The sequence below is a fragment of the Schistocerca gregaria genome, chromosome 1, assembly GCF_023897955.1.
Source record: "Schistocerca gregaria isolate iqSchGreg1 chromosome 1, iqSchGreg1.2, whole genome shotgun sequence".
NCBI classification, from domain to species: domain Eukaryota; kingdom Metazoa; phylum Arthropoda; class Insecta; order Orthoptera; family Acrididae; genus Schistocerca; species Schistocerca gregaria.
This window is the reverse complement of record NC_064920.1, coordinates 308566241-308585494: the sequence shown is the minus strand read 5'-3', so window position 1 is coordinate 308585494 and position 19254 is coordinate 308566241. Positions and strand designations below refer to the sequence as shown.

The 19254-nt window shown below is 44.1% G+C and overlaps 1 protein-coding gene across 1 annotated transcript in view; it reads left to right on the top strand.

Moving 5' to 3' along the window:
- Window positions 1-19001, top strand: part of LOC126344642 (2-oxoglutarate dehydrogenase complex component E1-like) — a 161685-nt gene extending 142684 nt beyond the window's left edge. The window contains exons 13-16 of the mRNA XM_050002040.1: window positions 412-559; window positions 5716-5821; window positions 10272-10422; window positions 18708-19001. Coding sequence (XP_049857997.1) covers window positions 412-559; window positions 5716-5821; window positions 10272-10422; window positions 18708-18887 — 585 coding nt within the window. The 3' untranslated portion in view covers window positions 18888-19001. The remainder of the gene's footprint in view (window positions 1-411; window positions 560-5715; window positions 5822-10271; window positions 10423-18707) is intronic.
- The last annotated feature ends 253 nt before the right edge of the window (window positions 19002-19254 follow it).

The window sequence follows — 19254 nt, the reverse complement described above, 5'->3', positions numbered from 1 at the left end:
AGTGACACACAGCTATCCATTCTTCAAACTGCAGATCTTACATTTGAATGAAGCGAAGTCGAACAGAATAATAGTGACATCGGACTAAAGACACTTTTTCACGTACAGCACCACTTCAGTATTCAAGCTGTCCAATATCAAATCCCATACTAATTATACTTTCAAATCATCATATTGGTATGTCAGTACCTGCCTTTTGCCGAACGTGTAACAGTGTTATCAAAAGAGTATTGATAAAGATATCTCTGCTAAAAAATTAAATAAAAGATCCGTATTATGCGAGTCATTCAGGTCATTTTTTGAGCAGTTTATTTTGTAGGACACAGAGAAGAAACTGCGAATATTTTGAAATGACCTAGGGTGATTGTTTCGCAGTACAGAGACAGTCTGTGGGATATGCTGTGTTGACAGGTGGTGTGCTGCTCGTCGCCGGCCAACCTGTTCCACGTGCTGAGGAGGCAAGTCGCCATGCCGCTACGCAAGCCGCTGGTGCTGCTCACCCACAAGGCGCTGCTGCGGCACCCGGACATGCTCTCCAGCCTCTACGACATCGCGGAGGGTATCTATATACTGCTTCACCTCCGACTGCACAGTATCAACTGAAGCGTCGAAATGTCCCTTCCGTTTCATCCTCGGAGCTTACATGGTGTCCCGTGAAGTGTTACTCGTGGCTGAGGCGAAAACTCAGTCATTCCTAAGCTGTCCTAACACTTGTTTTCATCGCGAAGCCCGCCAGATTTAGCATCCGTCGTGGTTGCTGCACGTTCTGAAACAACATACTACATGTCACGCGTTGTGTTCCTCGCGTGATACGCGACCACAGTGCTCCCCAGCAGTTGCTATCGGCAGCATTTGGCACGCTAATCACATACTTTGTTTATGAAAGAGGACGCTTGTAAAACAGTTGCTTGTAAAATCGCGAAGAATTTTCTGGACCCATCAATGACTCGAACAACTACTACATATACTGTGCAGCGACCTGAGATACGTACTAATAGAATTTATTCTTTCACTCAACTAAGTCTCCACTACATTCCGTTTTTAAATAGGATATGGTTAAAGAATAGTGTCTATGTCAGTTTCTACATGTATAGTGCCCATATTGTTGTGTACGACTTCATACACAACGGCAAGGAGAGGTGCTTTCGTGCGCGCAGCAGTTAGTCTAACCTCGTCTTCTCAACTCCTAATTCTGACTCTGAGTTTACGGAGACAAAACAGCCAAGGTCATCAATCTCCTTTTCACCTCCAAGGACAGTAGCAGTGTACCCAGTCTGTTTACATATAGAGTAAATTCTGTCTGCAAGTGTGATAAAGTGTTTAAAAACATAGCGCTCGCACAATGATGCGATTCCTGCGTAGGGAGAGACTTATTTAATTTTATCGTCAAGTTAGCTTGTCTTTTGCATGAAACACATTAGTGCAGTGTCTGTAAAGTTCGATGCAATGCTTTTTCGAACATGCAAGCACGTCTGAAAGACCTTTAAACACAGACACTGCAAATAGTATTTACATGCCTAGGCAAAGGCCATGATGATAAGTAAGTGTTTTCCAATGAGAATCACAGCGATTGTGCGAGTGTATGATGTGGACACATGATGACGTATGGAGGTTTGAGTAGGCCTGTAAGCGAGTTCAGGAAGCAGTTGTTAACTCGACCGCTCGCATAATTCGGGAAATATGAGTTGAGTCCCGGTCCGACACAAATCATCATTTCCTTCCAGTAAATAGTAAAGCTGAGATGGTCCTGTATTCGCAATTTGTAAACACATTTCCTGATTTAGTGCTGCTATCAATCGTCAGCGTCTGTTCCTTCGGATGTGCATGCATGTCTAAGGTTATTATTAGTACTGTCTGCGAGGTCACTAATATATAACATGAACAGCAAATGTCTCAACACACTTTCACGGATTATATGCGAATTTGCTTCTACATCTCCCGACGATCCTTCATCTTGGACAGTATTCGTGTGCCCCCCTACCAAGAAATCCTCAATCTGGTGACAAACTTCGCCTGATACCCGATACGATCGTAGCTTCGATAGTAAGCGTAGGTGTGGTACTGAGCTAGATACACTACTGGCCTTTAAAATTGCTACACCAAGATGAAATGCAGATGATAAACGGGTATTCATTGGACAAATATATTATACTAGAACTGACATGTGATTACCTTTTCACGCAATTTGGGTGCATAGATCCTTAGAAATCAGTACCCAGAACAGCCACCTGTGGCCGTAATAACAGCCTTGATACGCCTGGGCATTGAGTCAAACAGAGCTTGGATGGCGTGTACAGGTACAGCTGCCCATGCAGCTTCAACAAGATACGACAGTTTATCAAGAGTAGTGACTGGCGTATTGTGACGAGCCAGTTTCTCGGCCACCATTGACCAGACGTTTTCAATTCGTTTGAGATCTGGAGAATGTGCTGGCCAGGGCAGCAGTCGAACATTTTCTGTGTCCGGAAAGGCCTGTACAGGACCTGCAACGTGCGGTCGTCCATTATCCTGCTGAAATGTAGGGTTTCGCAGGGATCGAATGAAGGGTAGAGCCACGGGTCGTAACACATCTGAAATGTAGCGTCCACTGTTCAAAGTGCCGTCAATGCGAACAAGAGGTGACCGAGACGTGTAACCAATGACACCCCATACCATAACGCCGGGTGATACGCCAGTATGCCGCTCACGAATACACGCTTCCAATGTGTGTTTACCGCGATGTCGCCAAACACGGATGCGACCATCATGATGCTGTAAACAGAACCTGGATTCATTCGAGAAAATGACGTGTTGCCATTCATGCACCCAGGTTCGTTGTTGAGTACACCACCACAGGCGCTCCTGTCTGTGATGCAGCGTCAAGGGTAACTGCAGCCATCGTCTCCGAGCTGATAGTCCATGCTGCTGCAAACGTCGTCGAACTGTTCGTGCAGGTGGTTCTAGTCTTGCAAACGTCCCCATCTGTTGACTCAGGGATCGAGACGTGGCTGCACGATTCGTTACAGCCATGCGGATAAGATGCCTGTCATCTCGACTGCCAGTGATACGAGGCCGTTGGGATCGAGCACGGCGTTCCGTATTACCCTCACGAAACCCACCGATTCCATATTCTGCTAACAGTCATTGGATCTCGACCAACGCGAGCAGCTATGTTGCGATACGATAAACCGCAATCGCGATAGGCTACAATCCGACCTTTATCAAAGTCGGAAACGTGATGGTACGCATTTCTCCTCCTTACACGAGGCATCACAACAACGTTTCACCAGGCAACGGTGGTCAACTGCTGTTTGTTTATGAGAAATCGGTTGGAAACTTTTCTCATCGCCACCGGTGTCGCCACCGGCGCGAACCTTATGTGAATGCTCTGAAAATTTAATCATTTGCATATCACAGCATCTTCTTGCTGTCGGTTAAATTTCGCGTCTGTAGCGCGTCATCTTCGCGGTGTAGCAATTCTAATGGCCATTAGTGTAAGTTTACAGTTGCAAGGAGAACAACTGTTTGAGGCGAAATAGTTTTAAGATTTCACGACAAATGATGCTGGGTGCACTTGCTACTAATCTGATTGCCAGTATCGATGGTATTTTCTCACTCCCTTCACAATTGATACTGAAATTATGCATTTGAATGTGTAGTGAGGAAGGTTACAAATTGTCTAGGAACTAGGCTGCGGGAGGGGGAGGTGGGGGAGGCACGTGCTCTCCTGTGGCTGGCGCTGTGCTTGTTGAGTATAAATGAAAATGTTTTATAGGCTGCCTAGGTTGCCCCGCTGTAAGAGCTTCGTATAGCCGGCCTTCGCGGTGTCCATGGTGGGTCGTGCCGTGTTTCCGGTTGGGCGCCCAGACTCCGCACGAGTCGGCGTGATAGTAACGGACAGCGTCAAGGCGGGCCCAGAACTTCCTGTCCTGGTATTTCCGCCATCGGGGCGCCAACAGAGCACGCGGGACCACCTTACAGTGTGGCGGGGCAATCTCAAAGTGGCTGTGACATTTCCCTCTGTTTTTTCTTTTATTTTTTAACAGAGCAATTGATGATGATCAAGGAAACGTTTGTTCTTTTGTTTTCGTCGGAGACGGGAGGCAGCTGACTTCCCCTGGCCGTTGCTAGGTACGCATTTGTGTATATCAGATATACACTGGGAAAGTTTCATGGACTGCCCACCTTGTCTCATTTCTTAATCGAATTTCCTCAGCATCACATGACTTAATTCGACCGTATTCCATTGTCCCTGGTATAGTTTTGTCGATTTTCATCTTATAATCTCTTTTTAAGAGACTATCTGTTTCACTGAACTGATCTTACAGGTCTTTTGTTGTTTCTAACAGAAAACAGTGTATGAGGAAACCGTAAGAGTTCTTATTTGTTCTCCGTGAACTCCCTTTTCTAAATTTCTGTTTGTTTTCCTTTACTGCTAACTTAGTGTTGAGACTGAACAACATGGGGGATGGTCTACACCCTTGTCTCATTCTCTTCTCAGCCACTGCTTCCCTTCCATCCCCTTCGATTCTTATAATTGCCGTCTCGTTTCCGTACACGTTCCATAGCGTATAACCTTTTGCTCCTTGTAAAAATAATTCCAGAATATACACTCGCAAGCTCTTCCTAACTACTGCCCCCTTTCATTTCCTCCGACTTTTATATCCAAGGCGTGATTTCGGTACAAACTACTACAAATGAAAAGCTTTCTATAAATCTTCAAGTGCTATAAATGTCGGTTTGCCTTTCTTCAGTCTGTCGTCATAGGTAACTCTCAGGATCAATATTGCCGCGAAAATTCTTGCATTTACCCGGAGCCCAAACTAATCTTCCCGTTCTCGCCTTCTATCAGTCTTTCCATTCTTCTGGAAATGAGTCGCATTAGTATTTTGCAATCTTGTCTTATTAAACTAATAATTCGGTAGTATACACATCTATCATATCGACAATGGACGCAGCAAAGGCCTCGACGCAGCAACCCACACCACACATGTGCTAACACACTACAACAACGCCGCGACGAGGCTCTGTCGAATGAAAAACATTCGGAAAACGTAGGTAAGTGCCCACAATTCAGTGCTGACACATATGTATTCTTAATCCGTAGCCATCGTTATTCATAGACATCGTGCGATGTGTAATGGATTTGATCAGCATTTCTATTGTGTCATTGTTAATAAGGAGACTTGGCTATACTTCGTCTTGAAAGCAAATTGTGGAGTTACGAGCGGCAGTCTTAGAATAGAAAATGGAAAAGTTTTTGGCACCACAATTGATTTACATTCTGGTTATTTCCCGTGTGAAAACTAAGTCAGAATTCCTCAATATACTCTTAAACCTGCGTAAAAAACAGTATCCAAAATAGGAAACAGGGATGGACACTGATCCAGGCACACAGGGGAAGGTACCACCACAACACAGGAAAAAATCTCATCTTGAGACAAGTCGTTGTTATTTCAAATCGGAAGCAGAATATTGTCATATTTTACTTTTTTGTTTTCAGTTTAAATTTAATCTGTTTCTGAGAACGATAGAATACGGCAGGGAAAACTTAATGCTGTGCGGATTTGACCAAAGTATGTTTTTGTCCTTAATTTCCGAAAACGTTGCTTATCTTCCTGAAGTCATTTTACTACCGATTATAATCATGTCCATATGCTGTCTTCTGTCTTCGTTTTTTGTGTGGGAGTTTTAACTTGTTCATTTATAATCTGTGTACTGTTTATGTCTTTGCAGATACTCAGTTTCAGCGGCTTCTACCTGAACGAGACTGCAGCAAGGAACAAGCAGCACTGATCAGCAAGCTGCTGTTCTGCATGGGAAGAGTTTATTACGACCTATGGTAATATAGTTCGTTTATCACTCACTCCTCGTACTTACACAACGATACAATTTCAAAAGGACATTAGTCATAGATCAATTTAAAAATTGTAAAATGCGCTGCAGTATAAAAGGTACAGAATTGGAATTCGATTACTCGATGAATAGTAAAATTGTCAAGGCTGTCAATTCAACTAAGTACCGGGGTGTTAAAATGACGAACAACTTCAGTTGGAAAGACCACATAGATAATATTGTGGGGAAGGCGAGCCAAAGGTTGCGTTTCATTGGCAGGACACTTAGAAGATGCAACAAGTCCACTAAAGAGACAGCTTACACTACACTCGTTCGTCCTCTGTTAGAATATTGCTGCGCGGTGTGGGATCCTTACCAGATGGGATTGACGGACGACATCGAAAGGGTGCAAAAAAGGGCAGCTCGTTTTGTATTATCACGTAATAGGGGAGAGAGTGTGGCAGATATGATAGCAAGTTGGGGTGGAAGTCATTAAAGCAAAGACGAAAATATTTTGTTGAGCCCATGCTACATAGGTAGGAATGATCATCAAAATAAAATAAGAGAAATCAGAGCTCGAACAGAAGGATTTAGGTGTTCGTTTTTCCCGCGCGCTGTTCGGGAGCGGAATGGTAGAGCACTTAAATGTGAATTGCAGAGTTATCATGTAGATGTAGATGTAGAAACCGCGGTTATCTCAATCATTTGCACATGTAAGGCTATTGACAGATGAGAGTTACGAGAGATTCAGTAGCAGTGCTACTAATAGCCCAGTCAAGGAGGTCGAACAGGGAAAGATTCGTGTAGTCTCAAATTTTTGTGGAGTGGTAGGGTGAGTGCGTTAATGACCTACTAAAAATCCTGTGTGGTAGGGAGTGTACGTGGCAGTCAGTGTGTTTTTGAAAGTAATTTTCTTATGACTTTCTCCGTGCCTCGAGAACCTCGGCTTGTAACGAAAATGTTTCCCAGTACAAAATTAAACGACACTAAAATCTCTACAAAAAAAGTCCTAATAATTTTTTTCGTCTACGACTAATCGTATCCGCGTTGCAGGTGATGGAAAAATCCCAGATTATTAAAAATAGTGTTTTGACGGTTTTAAAATTAATGTTTATTATGAAATGAAACAGGTTAAGAACAAATAATAGATGTGTGGACAACATCTAAGTGAAGCAGAACTGTATTAAGGGATGAACTGTGTTCATGGAGTGTGACGGGAAGAAGGGGAAGGGCAGTGTGGCGTTGACACGTGGGGGACGGAAGGTCGCCGAGTGCAGTCACGCACTTGCCTCCTTTGTAGGTCTACGAACTGAAGAGCGAGTAGGCGAGTCTCCACCCCCCCCCCCCCCCCCAACCCACTACGTGACAAAATACCACTACAGGGTGTCCCATAAAGTTATACATGCACTTCCACATCTCACCTTGTGATTCACTGGCAACACAGTGCACAGACACGTCCAGAGGGGTGTTTATTTCCCACAAAGTTCGTTAACACTACAATTACAGATATTAGTTACTAATAGTGCTAACGAAAGAAAGCATATGGACGAATTCTACAAAAGTCTCCTCCCCCTGTTCTGTAACTGCTGAAGGCGAAACTGATTCTTAGTCATTCTGTACGGCAGCTTTAGTGTTCTTCGGAGAATGCGACCACAAGGTCTGCTTGCTTTTCATTTTACAGACTATAACTTCCCAGCATACTATCCAGTTCACTTACCTAATTTGACGAAATAATTTGAGTGAGAACTTGATTACACATTGTGTTCGGACGTCCCCGTTAAAAATTTTTAAGGCATGTAGAGGGAAGTGAGTACATGATATTCTGAATAGGAACTCATGTCACGGAAACGTACCGTTTCCGTGCTACAGCCGTTTGAAAAGGGTAGTCATGGTGGGGGGAGAGGGGTGGTTACGTCGGATCGGCTGATGTCGTTTGACGTCTGTCCTACCTCTCTGACCTACTTCGAGCCTCATTCACGTGTCTGTGAATGTTAGAGCAACATGGTTGAGTACACGTTTGTAGAATACATCGATGTGATCCTTCTGAATGGCGAAGCTCACACTATTGGAAGAACTGCTCTCGCAGTACGAGGATACTTCCAGAATTGTCGCACATGATCGTTTTGGTGGTCCAAATGTTACGGTGTGGGGTGTGGGGAGAAATAATATTGCATGGGCTTACTCTAGCACCAACTCAGCATACGAGAGGGGACCCAAAAGAAACCGGATTGTTGTAATAAAAAAAATTATTGATGAACCTTTTTACAAAATTACTTCAGTCACCTTCAAAATACTCTCCATTACATTCGATGCACTTATCAAGTCTCTTTTCCCATTGTTGGAAGCATGTTTGGAACTATTCAAGTTTGATATTGTCCAGTCCCCTTTGCGAAGCTTTTTTTACCGCCTCCCCATCGTCAAAACGCTCCCCTTTTAGCGTTTTTTTCATTCGTGGAAATAGGAAAAAGTCGCACGGGGCTAGGTCCGGCGAATACGGAGCGTAAGGTACGATATACATCCTCTGAGATGCCAAATAGTGGGTCACTCGTAAGGCCGTGTGTGCTGGAGAGTTGTCGTGATGCAGAAACCAGTCACCTGATCGCCAAAGTTCTGGGTGTTTCCTCCTCACATCCTCTCTCAGACGCCTGAAAACATCCAAGTAAAAGTGCTGGTTAACAGTCTGTCCAGGGGGTACGAATTCCCGATGCACAATTCCACGAACATCAAAAAAGACAATGATCATCGTCTTCACATTTGACCTCACTTGCCTTGCTTTTTTTGGTCTGGGAGAGTTGGGAGTCCTCCACTGGCTTGACACTTGCTTGGTTTCTGGGTCATACCCGTAACACCAACTCTCATCCCCTGTAATTACTTTGTTGAAGAAGTCTGGATCACGTGCAATCTCTGTTTTCAAGTCCTGACACACATTCATGCGGATGGTTTTTTCCTCCTGTGTGAGAAGGCGCGGAACAAATTTAGGAGCAACACGTCTCATGTGCAAATCCTCACTCAAAATCCGCTGGCACGAGCTCCAACTGATTCCTGTCTGTGCTGAAATTTGGTCGATCGTTTTGGCGACGATCCTCGTTGATCTTTTGGCGGACCTTTTCAATGTTCTCCTCATTTCGCGATGTTGAAGGGCATCCAGAACGAGCTTGGTCTTCAACACACATCTCACCACGTTTAAAGCGCCCAAACCACTCGAAAACCTGTGTGCGGCTCATAGCGTCCTCCTGGAAAGCTTCCTGGAGCATTTGGCGTCTCTCCGTTGCAGTTGTTTAAAGCAGAAAACAAAATTTCACACACACTCTTTGTTCTTTTAAAGTTGCCGTAACGACTTCGCAGAGTGACCCGCCAACAGTCAGAGAAACACAATACCACATTTACACGTTCAGCTCTGCACTTTTGCCGTCTGCACAGCAATATCATGAAGGTCTCTACTAATACCATCTAGCGTGAGAACCCTGCACTACGTCTACGAGTGGCAGCGCCCTCGGAGTCCGGTTTCTTTCGGGTGCCCCCTCGTATGTTGCTGCAAGATTGTTTTCCTTCAAATGCAAAAAACCAAATTATCAGACGAGAGTCCACTTCATCAACGGCCTGGGCTTTTATAGGTGATACTAATGCACTGTCCGCAGCTCGTGGTCTCGCGGTAGCGTTCTCGCTTCCCGAGCACGGGGTCCCGGGTTCGATTCCCGGCGGGGTCAGGGATTTTTCACCTGCCTCGTGATGACTGGGTGTTTGTGTCGTCTTCATCATCATCATCAATCATCCCCATTACGGTCGGAGGAAGGCAATGGCAAACCACCTCCACTAGGACCTTGCCTAGTATGGCGGCGCGGGTCTCCCGCGTCGCTCCCCTACGCTCGGTAAACGGAGTATGGGACTCATCATCATCATCACTAATGCACTGTGGCTCGGGGATTTCAAGTGTTTGTCAGAGTTGCAGACACGTACCCGCAAACAAATACAAAAGAGAGTAATGACTTTAGTTTTTCGAAGTGATGATGATGATGTTTGGTTTGTTGGGTGCTCAATTGCGCGATCATCAGCGCCCGTACAGAGTCTCAGTTTTTACGCAGTCCAATTTTTTCATAATCCAATGTAGCGACTATTCGAATGATGATGATGAAATGATGAGAACAACACAAACACACAGTCCCGAGCAGAGAAAATCCCCCACCAAGCCAGGAATCGAACCTGGGACCCCGTGATCCAGAGGCAGCAACGCAAGCCAATATACGAGGAGCTGCGGAGAATTTTTCGAAGTGATAACTGACACTTTATGAGTCTCCCTCATAGAGTGACTGCATGATTATCACAGATGGGAGATAAAAACGATCCTCGAATGCACATTACAAGAAATGACTCTCCAGAAATATGACAGTTGTATTTCATCTGAAGACTCTCAACAGCGGTCGAACTCACTGGATCAATGTCTTTGTTGTTATTCACAGTGAAGAGCGCAAGTTTCAAGGACTGACTGACGCCATCGCCCTCGCGCGCATCGAGCAGCTGTGCCCCTTCCCGTACGACCGCGTGCTGGCCGAGGTGCAGAGGTTCCCCAACGCGACCCTCTACTGGGTGCAGCAGGAGCACAAGAATCAGGTAGGCCTGCAAATCCCTGCCAGCCAAATGGCAGCACCGCGCATACGGGGCTTCCCCTCCTATCGAAGTGACGTATCAGCTTGTCAATCTTCAAACTTTGTTATAGGCATTCAAGATGCGTGTTCTTGGTTAAGGATCGAGAGCTGAGATCTATCATTTGAGCTGAAGAAATTCTGAAGAATGGCGCTGTGTAACAGCTGAGAAAGATTTATACACTATTGGCCATTAAAATTGCTGCACCATGAAGATGACGTGTTACAGACAGGAAGAAGATGCTGTGATATGCAAATGATTAGCTTTTCAGAGCATTCACACAAGGTTGGCGCCGGAGGTGACACCTGCGACGTGCTGACATGTGGAAAGTTTCCAACCGATTTGTCATACACAAACAGCAGTTGACCGGCGTTGCCGGGTGAAACGTTCTTGTCATGCCTCGTGTAAGGAGGAGAAATGCGTACCATCACGTTTCCGACTTTGATAAAGGTCGGATTGTATCCAATCGCGATTGCGGTTTACGTATCGCGACATTGCTGCTCGCGTTGGTCGAGGTCCAATGACTGTTAGCAGAATATGGAATCGGTGGGTTCATGAGGGTAATACGGAACGCCGTGCTCGATCCCAACGGCCTCGTATCACTGGCAGTCGAGATGACAGGCATCTTATCCGCATGGCTGTAACGACTCGTGCAGCCACGTCTCGATCCCTGAGTCAACAGATGGGGACGTTTGCAAGAACACAACCATCTGCACGAACAGTTCGACGACGTTTGCAGCAGCATGGACTATCAGCTCGGAGACGATGGCTGCAGTTACCCTTGACGCTGCATCACAGTCAGGAGCGCCTGTGGTGGTGTACTCAACGACTAACCTGGATGCATGAATGGCAACACGTCATTTTCTCGAATGAATCCAGGTTCTGTTTACAGCATCATGATGGTCGCATCCGTGTTTGGCGACATCGCGGTGAACACATATTGGAAGCGTGTATTCGTCATCGCCATACTGTGTATCGCCCGGCGCAATGTATGGGGTGCCATTGGTTACACTTCTCGGTCACCTCTTGTTCGTACTGACGGCACTTTGAACAGTGGACGTTACATTTCAGATGTGTTACTACCAGTGGCTCTACCCTTCATTCGATCCCTGCGAAACCCTACATTTCAGCAAGATAATTCACGACCGCACGTTGCAGGTCCTCTACGGGCCTTTCTGGGATACAGAAAATGTTCGACTGCTGCTCTGGCCAGCATATTCTCCAGATCTCAAACCAATTGAAAACGTCTGGTCAATGGTGGCCGAGCAACTGGTTCGTTACAATACCCCAGTCACTACTCTTGATGAACTGTCGTATCTTGTTGAAGCTGCATGGGCCGCTGTACCTGTACACGCCATCCAAACTCTGTTTGACTGAATTCCCAGGTATCAAGGCTGTTATTACGGCCAGAGGCGGTTGTTCTGGGTACTGATTCCTAAGGATCTATGCACCTAAATTGCGTGAAAATGTAATTACATGTCAGTTCTAGTATAATATATTTCACCAATGAATACCCGTTTATCATCTGCATTTCATCTTGGTGTAGCAATTTTAAAGGCCAGTAGTGTATTGCAGTTCTGACGGTGGTTAAAAACATTCGCGCACAATCTGATCGGAGTTATCCGGACACCCATTAGTGAATATTAATATGAGATGTGCCGACCCTTCGCCTTTATGACGGCTTGTACTCTGCTGGAAGACATTCAGTACTGAATGTCGGTGGTCGAATGACAGTGAACTCTTCCTCAAGAGACTACACCAGACAACTGGTGTTAGACGCCGGGGTATAGAGCGAAGTCGACATTCTCACTTATACCAATGGTGTCTCTTGGGTTCGGGTCGGGAATGTAGGCAGGCCAGTACATTCAAGGAAGTAGTTGTCCACAAATCATTATCTCACAAGTGCTGCTATATGACAGGCCACATTATCACCCGGATACAATCAACCATCGTCTTCGAAATGTCCCTCTACTGTACACAACGCCGTAAAGTGTGATCACAATCTTCCTTATTTGACATTTTCGTAAGCGGAGTAAGGGAATTAAAACCTAACCACCAAAAACATCTCCTTTCTGTAATACCACACCTCTGTACTTCACTGTTGGCACTATATATGAAGGCAGCTAACGTTCTTCAGGTATTCACCAAACCCCCAACACTTTCATTGTATAGCGTGATCCAGCACATGGATGAAAATTCATTCAGTGTCCATTGTTGCCGTTCTTTCCACACCACAAGTGTCGCCTAGCGTTGATTGCACAAATGTGTGACTTACGAGAAGCTGCACCATCATTGCATCCCATTCTTTTTAGCTCCATACGCACAGTCGTTGTGCTAACTGGAGTCTGTTAGCATTTGGAAACTCACAGGTGATTCCTTTCGCCGATTTCATGAGAATTTTTGAAACGCTCTTGCGCAATCTCGGAGGTCCCTGTCTGTCAGTACACGAAGCCCGCCTGGTCTTGGATAAGCTGTGATTGTTCCTCTGTGTATCCACTTCACAGTGTTTAATAAACATTGATCATTACAGCCCACAAATATACACAAAAAAGGTTCAAATGGCTCCGAGTACTATGGTACTTATCTTCTAAACTACTTAAACCTAACTAACCTAACCTGCGAAAGTAGTGGTCGCGCGGTTATATATATATATATATATATATATATATATATATATATATATATATATATATATGAGAGTGTAGAGTGGTGTGCCAATGTGGAAAGCCGTGTTTGTGAGAGGTCTTTTTCCCATGGGTTGGCCGGCCGTTGTGGCCGAGCGGTTCTAGGCGCTACAGTCTGGAACCGCGTGACCTCTATGGTCGCAGGTTCGAATCCTGCCTCGGACATGGATGTGTGTGATGTCCTTAGGCTAGTTAGATTTAAGTAATTCTAAGTTCTAAGGGACTGATGACCGCAGATGTTAAGTCCCATAGTGCTCAGAGCCATTTGAACTGCCGGCCGCGGTGGTCTCGCGGTTCTAGGCGCGCAGTCCGGAACCGTGCGACTGCTACGGTCGCAGGTTCGAATCCTGCCTCGGGTATGGATGTGTGTGATGTCTTTAGGTTAGTTAGGTTTAAGTAGTTCTAAGTTCTAGGGGACTGATGACCACAGCAGTTGAGTCCCATAGTGCTCAGAACCATTTGAACTCATGGGTTCTTTAGTTTTTCATGTTTAAAGATTATTTGAAATTTTGGAAAAAGTGTCGTTTTCTAAGTCAGTTTGTTCGATTAAAATGGTGTGGGTGATTTACTGTTATCAAAAATCTAATTGTTTCAGGAGATCGATCTTCATTCCTTTGTGTGGAATATGTAGGTTTGTTTTGATGTCTGTGATGGAATGACTGTTTTGTGCTAGGTGGGCTTCAAGTCTTGATTTATTTCAATATTTTAAACAGAGTGCGTCTGTTTGCTGTTTGCACCGCATTCCAAATTTCTTCCTGTTTGACCTATGTAGTATCTCGTGAACTTATTTGACTTTTTATGTTTAAACAGTTTTAGTTTTGAAAGTTTATATGAGATTTTACTAAGGAAAGGCATGGCGATACATTTGGTTTCTTCTGCTATTGAGAACTGTGTTGTTGATGCTGTTTTGTTGGTTGTTATTTTTTCACCTAATTTGCCAACTACAGGTGGGTGATAACCATTGCTGTAGGCTGTTGTTTCTAAAATGTTTAGTTCTTTCGTTTTTAGATCAGGTTCATCATGAATTTTGTTTATACAGTTGACTGCTGATTTAAAAAATGCTAGTTTATGTTGATCTGGGTGCATGATGTAACATTTATAATGACATGTGATGGATTTCCTATAAATATGGAATTTATGTTTGCTGTTGTGATAGGCTATGCTTGCATTAAGCCAAAAATTAATTCCGTGTTGTGTTTGATGCTCAACTGTAAAATGCGCTTTGGGATGTACGTTCTTCTCAGCTAAGCTTCCTGTTCAGTCGTTGTCCCATTGTCTAGTATCAAAGGACATCAACATAACGTTTACAGCAAATGATTTATATATATATTTGCTTTAAGGATTGGTTTCTAGAGCATTAATATAGATATCACCTAGCAGGCCAGCTGAGCTACTGCCTACTACTAAACCAGTCTGAATATAGATTTTGTTATTTAAATAAAAGTAATTGTGAGATAGCACCAATTCAAGCAAATTCATTAGTTCATTGATTTCTAAACTGCTCAACTTTTTCTGATACAATAAGTTACCTTTGATTAATCGGACTGTTTCTGTTTGGGTATGTTGGTGTAGAGGTTTAACTATTTCAAGGGGTGTAAACTTTGCTGTACTGGGTATGGTGATATCTCTGATTCTGTCGGTCAGTTCATAGCTTTTCGTTATGGAGTATTTTGCTGTAAATTTGTTGGATTTACTGAGAATTTCGTTAAGGTTCTTAATTAATTTATACACTGGCCTTTTTGTTGAATCAATTATTGAGTGTATTGGGTGGCTTTGTTTACGAGTTTTGGGCTGTGATATGAGCTTTAGAGATGTAGAGTTTATTACTATGCAGTGTTTGGCTTCAGTGGATGTTAGGAGGAAGTTGCAGTTCTTTAACATGCTTTTCTTTTAAGATGCTTTTAAATTGGTATTTGCTTCAGAGTTGTAGCTTCCTTGTGGGAGTTTCTGTGCAGTTTTTTGTTTTTCCGTTTTTCTTTATTATTTTATATGCTTCGTGAGCTAGAGTGTTTTGTTCATTATGGTGATACACAGGCTATTTTAGTAATAGATCTGTAGTAATTTTTTCGTCAATTTTGGTGGCAATATTTTGTTTAAGACTTTTACTTAGCAAATTTAGTCCTGTGTTGTTGAATGTAATGCTTGTTGTGTTCTCTGCCCTGTCAGAGAATTCATGTTGTTCCACTGGTGAGTCAGACTAAGAGTGGTGGATTTTTTAGATATCAGGACAGAGAGGTTTTTCCTTTGTTTGGATGAGATTTTTAGCAATTCTTCATCTACATATTGTTGAACTACTTCTATTAATTTAACAAATGGGCTAACATGAGATACTTGCTTAAATCTAAGTGCGTCTTATTGATTGCTGAGTAAGTCTTTTTGTTTGTAATTAGATCTATTTCATTTTTGACCCATGTTATATCACACTTGCTGTTTGCTGCTGGTGCTAATTTACTTTCGTCTTTGATCACAACTTTAAAATAACTGGGAGTAGCATTTTCTGGTACACACTGCTCACTGAGTTTAATGGCGAGAATAGTTTTCATTAAGTTCAGTTTACACTTTCTATATGTATTTATTGTTCCTTTTACCTGGCTAGGTCTTTGTTGACTAGTACGACAGTGGCTCATCGGACGGTTTCTTATGCCAATTACGAGAGTTCCTACACTGGCAGGTTTCCTCGTAAATACGTACCTACTGTTCATGCTAGTCACTTAAACGATAGCATATCAGATGGGATTCGCGCCGCGAAACTCATCAGCCCTAAATTTATTGTAACCTTTCTTTTGGAATGATGTCTTCTGAATTTTTCCTTCAGTTGGATGCACAGCTAGAAACAATCATTAACATGATGTAGCTGTAGAAGTAGACGTTAACTATGATTTTACAGTAGAGCTGTGTCTTTGTTGGGTCTGTTGACTGACTTCACACATTGGTGCGATTATGATAATTCAGGTCAAATCGTCCATGATAAACTCTCTTCGTTAAGTATGCATTTAATGTGCTATTTTAAGTTTGAATGCCTAAGGATTTATTTAATATACCAACTAAGATCAAATGTATGAAGAGAACTTCCCCAGGGAACGAAGATGATCCTAGGGTGCATTTGGTAAGAAAAGTATTTGTAAGTAAATTCTGATTGGTATGCAAGTTCCGTATGTTTTAACGACATATTGACAGTAGATGTGACAAGCCAGATACTGTCTCATGCTGCCGCCTTCGTCATGTTCTCGAAATGCCTTATTATCACATATCCAGGACCTATTAGCATATGTATGGCTACCGGAAAATTAACTTTCTGATCAAAGCTGCTACAATCGAGTTTCTAGACTACTAATAGATTAATGTATGTTTGATACGTGGCAGTTTATTTCCACTTATTTCATGGGAGTAACACGCGATCGAATAAATTTTCTATCATAAACGAACTAAAGATGAATATATTGTTCTTGTCACGATTGTTCTCTCGAAACTGAAAGACAAATGAAGTGGCAGAGGTTTGGGTCGCAAAAAGGAAAGGATCGGCTCGTCTGCCATAGACCCATCAGTTCACCCGACAAACACGTCTGGGAAATGAGAAAGCTTCCAGTTAAGGAATTTTATGTGAACAACCTATCTAGATTAGACAATGAATGAATTTCACACGCAGTAGTAATTTTTGCGGAATTGGTGGTTTCTTTTGTTACCGGATGTCCCATGTTGTAGGCCTGGAGACTCCCATTATACTACTGAATCTTCGTTTACCACAGTTTGGTTTTATACAGAAAGGAACAAAACTGGAGAGTAACTCAAGAGCAATTACGAATTTCTTATAAAAGTGTCGTATTAGAGCAACCTTAGTGTTCACCTATAGCTTCCTCCTGAGTCACAAAGACAAACTCCTCCGTACATGCGACGCCCACCTGACGTTTGACATATCCATTTGCTGTACATACTATACTGATCGACTTTAGAGGAGAGCAGACTATCATAAGTCGCTACAGGATACAAAGGAGGGCAGCACGAATGGTCGCAGGTTTGTTTGACTCACGGGAGGGCGATACTGAAAGCTGAAAAGCCTGAATTCGCAGGCGTTTGAAAGACGACGGCAACTACACTACTGGCCATTAAAATAGCTACACTAAGAAGAAATGCAGATGATGAACGGGTATTCGTTGGACAAATATATTATACTAGGACTGACATGTCATTACATTTTCACACAATTTTGGTGCATAGATCCTTAGAAATCAGTACCCAGAACAGCCATCTCTGGCGGTAAAACTTTCCAACCGATTTCTCATACACAAACAGCAGTTGACCGGCGTTGCCTGGTGAAACGTTGTTGTGATTCCTCTCGTAAGGAGTAGAAATGCCTACCATCACGTTTCTGACTTTGATAAAAGTCGAATTTCAGCCTATTGCGATTGCAGTTATCGCATCGCGACATTGCTGCTCGCGTTGGTCGAGATCCAACGACTGTTAGCAGAATATGGAATCGGTCGGTTCAGGAGGGTAATACGGAACGCCGTGCTGGATCCCAACGGCCTCGTATCACTAGCAGTCGAGATGACAGGCATCTTATCCGCATGGCTGTAACGGATCGTGCAGCCACGTCTCGATCCCTGAGTCAACAGATGGGGACGTTTGCAAGATAACAACCATCTGCACGAACAGTTCGACGACGTTTGCAGCAGCATGGACTATCAGCTCGGAGGCCATGGCTGCGGTTACCCTTGACGCTGCATCACAGCCAGGAGCGCCTGCGATGGTGTACTCAACGCCGAACCTGGGTGCACGAATGGCAGAACGTCAATTTTTAGCTTGAATCCAAGTTCTGTTTACATCATGATGATCGCATCCGTGTTTGGCGACATCGAGGTGAACGCACATTGGAAGCGTATATCCTTCATCGCCATACTGGCGTATCACCTGACGCGATGGTATGGGGTGCCATTGGTTACACGTCTCGGTCACCTTTTGTTCGAATTGACGACTCGTTGAACGGTGGACGTTACATTTCAGATGTGTTACGACCCGTGGCTCTACCCTCCATTCGATCCCTGCGATAACTTACATTTCAGTAGGATAATGCACGACCGCATGTTGCAGGTCCTGTACTGGCCTTTCTGGATACGTAAAATGTTCGACTGCTGCCCTGGCCAGCACATTCTCAGATCTCTCACCAATTGAAAATGTGTGGTCAATGGTAGCCGAGAAACTGGCTCGTCACAATACGCCAGTCACTACTCTTGATGAACTGTGGTATCGTGTTGAAGTTGCATGGGCAACTGTACCTGTTCACGCCATCCAAGCTCTGTTTGACTGAATGCCCAGGCGTGTCAAGGCCGTTATCACGGCCAGAGGTGGTTGTTCTGGGTACTGATTTCTCAGGATCAATGCACCCAAATTCCGTGCAAATGTAATCACATGTCAGTTCTAGTAAAATATATCTGTGCAATGAATACCCGTTTATCATCTGCATTTCTTCTTGGTGTAGCAATGTTGCTGATTATGGGCCCCTTTCGACCTTAAACCAGTGCCGCTCACTTCACTTTCTTTCCTCCTGTGTGGATTTCCAATTGTCTCTAGGGCGCCTGGAGCTACGTGCGAGAGCGGCTGTGTTCCCTGTTGCCTGACCGCGAGCTGCAGTACGTGGGGCGGCCGCCGGCCTCCGCGCCCGCCACGGGCTCCTCGTGGAAGCACCACCTGGAGGAGCGCACGCTGCTCGACCAGGCCATGCAACTCGCCACTGAGAAGGCCGTCGAGTGACGTAGGCCGCCGTCGCTGCCTGAAGCAGCTCGACCGAGGAATTGTGGGCGACATTTTGCTTTTGCCGTGATCTCGAGTAATGGATCTGTACAACATGGGAACCTAAATAAACGTGTGAGGGAAGTTAAAGCCATACAAAGAAAATGACGCTGTATTCCAAATGAGACTACGACGCTGAACACAGAGTAGAATTAACTCCGTTCAGTTACTCTCGTAAACTTACAATTATTCGTTCACTGTCAGCAGTGTTGAATGTGCAGCAAGAGTCCCCAGCTTCACTTCTAGCAGTGTTTCTAAATGCTACTATACAAGCTACATCACTCATAATCGTACAATACATTACTCACCTTTTCCTTCTGTCTTGGCA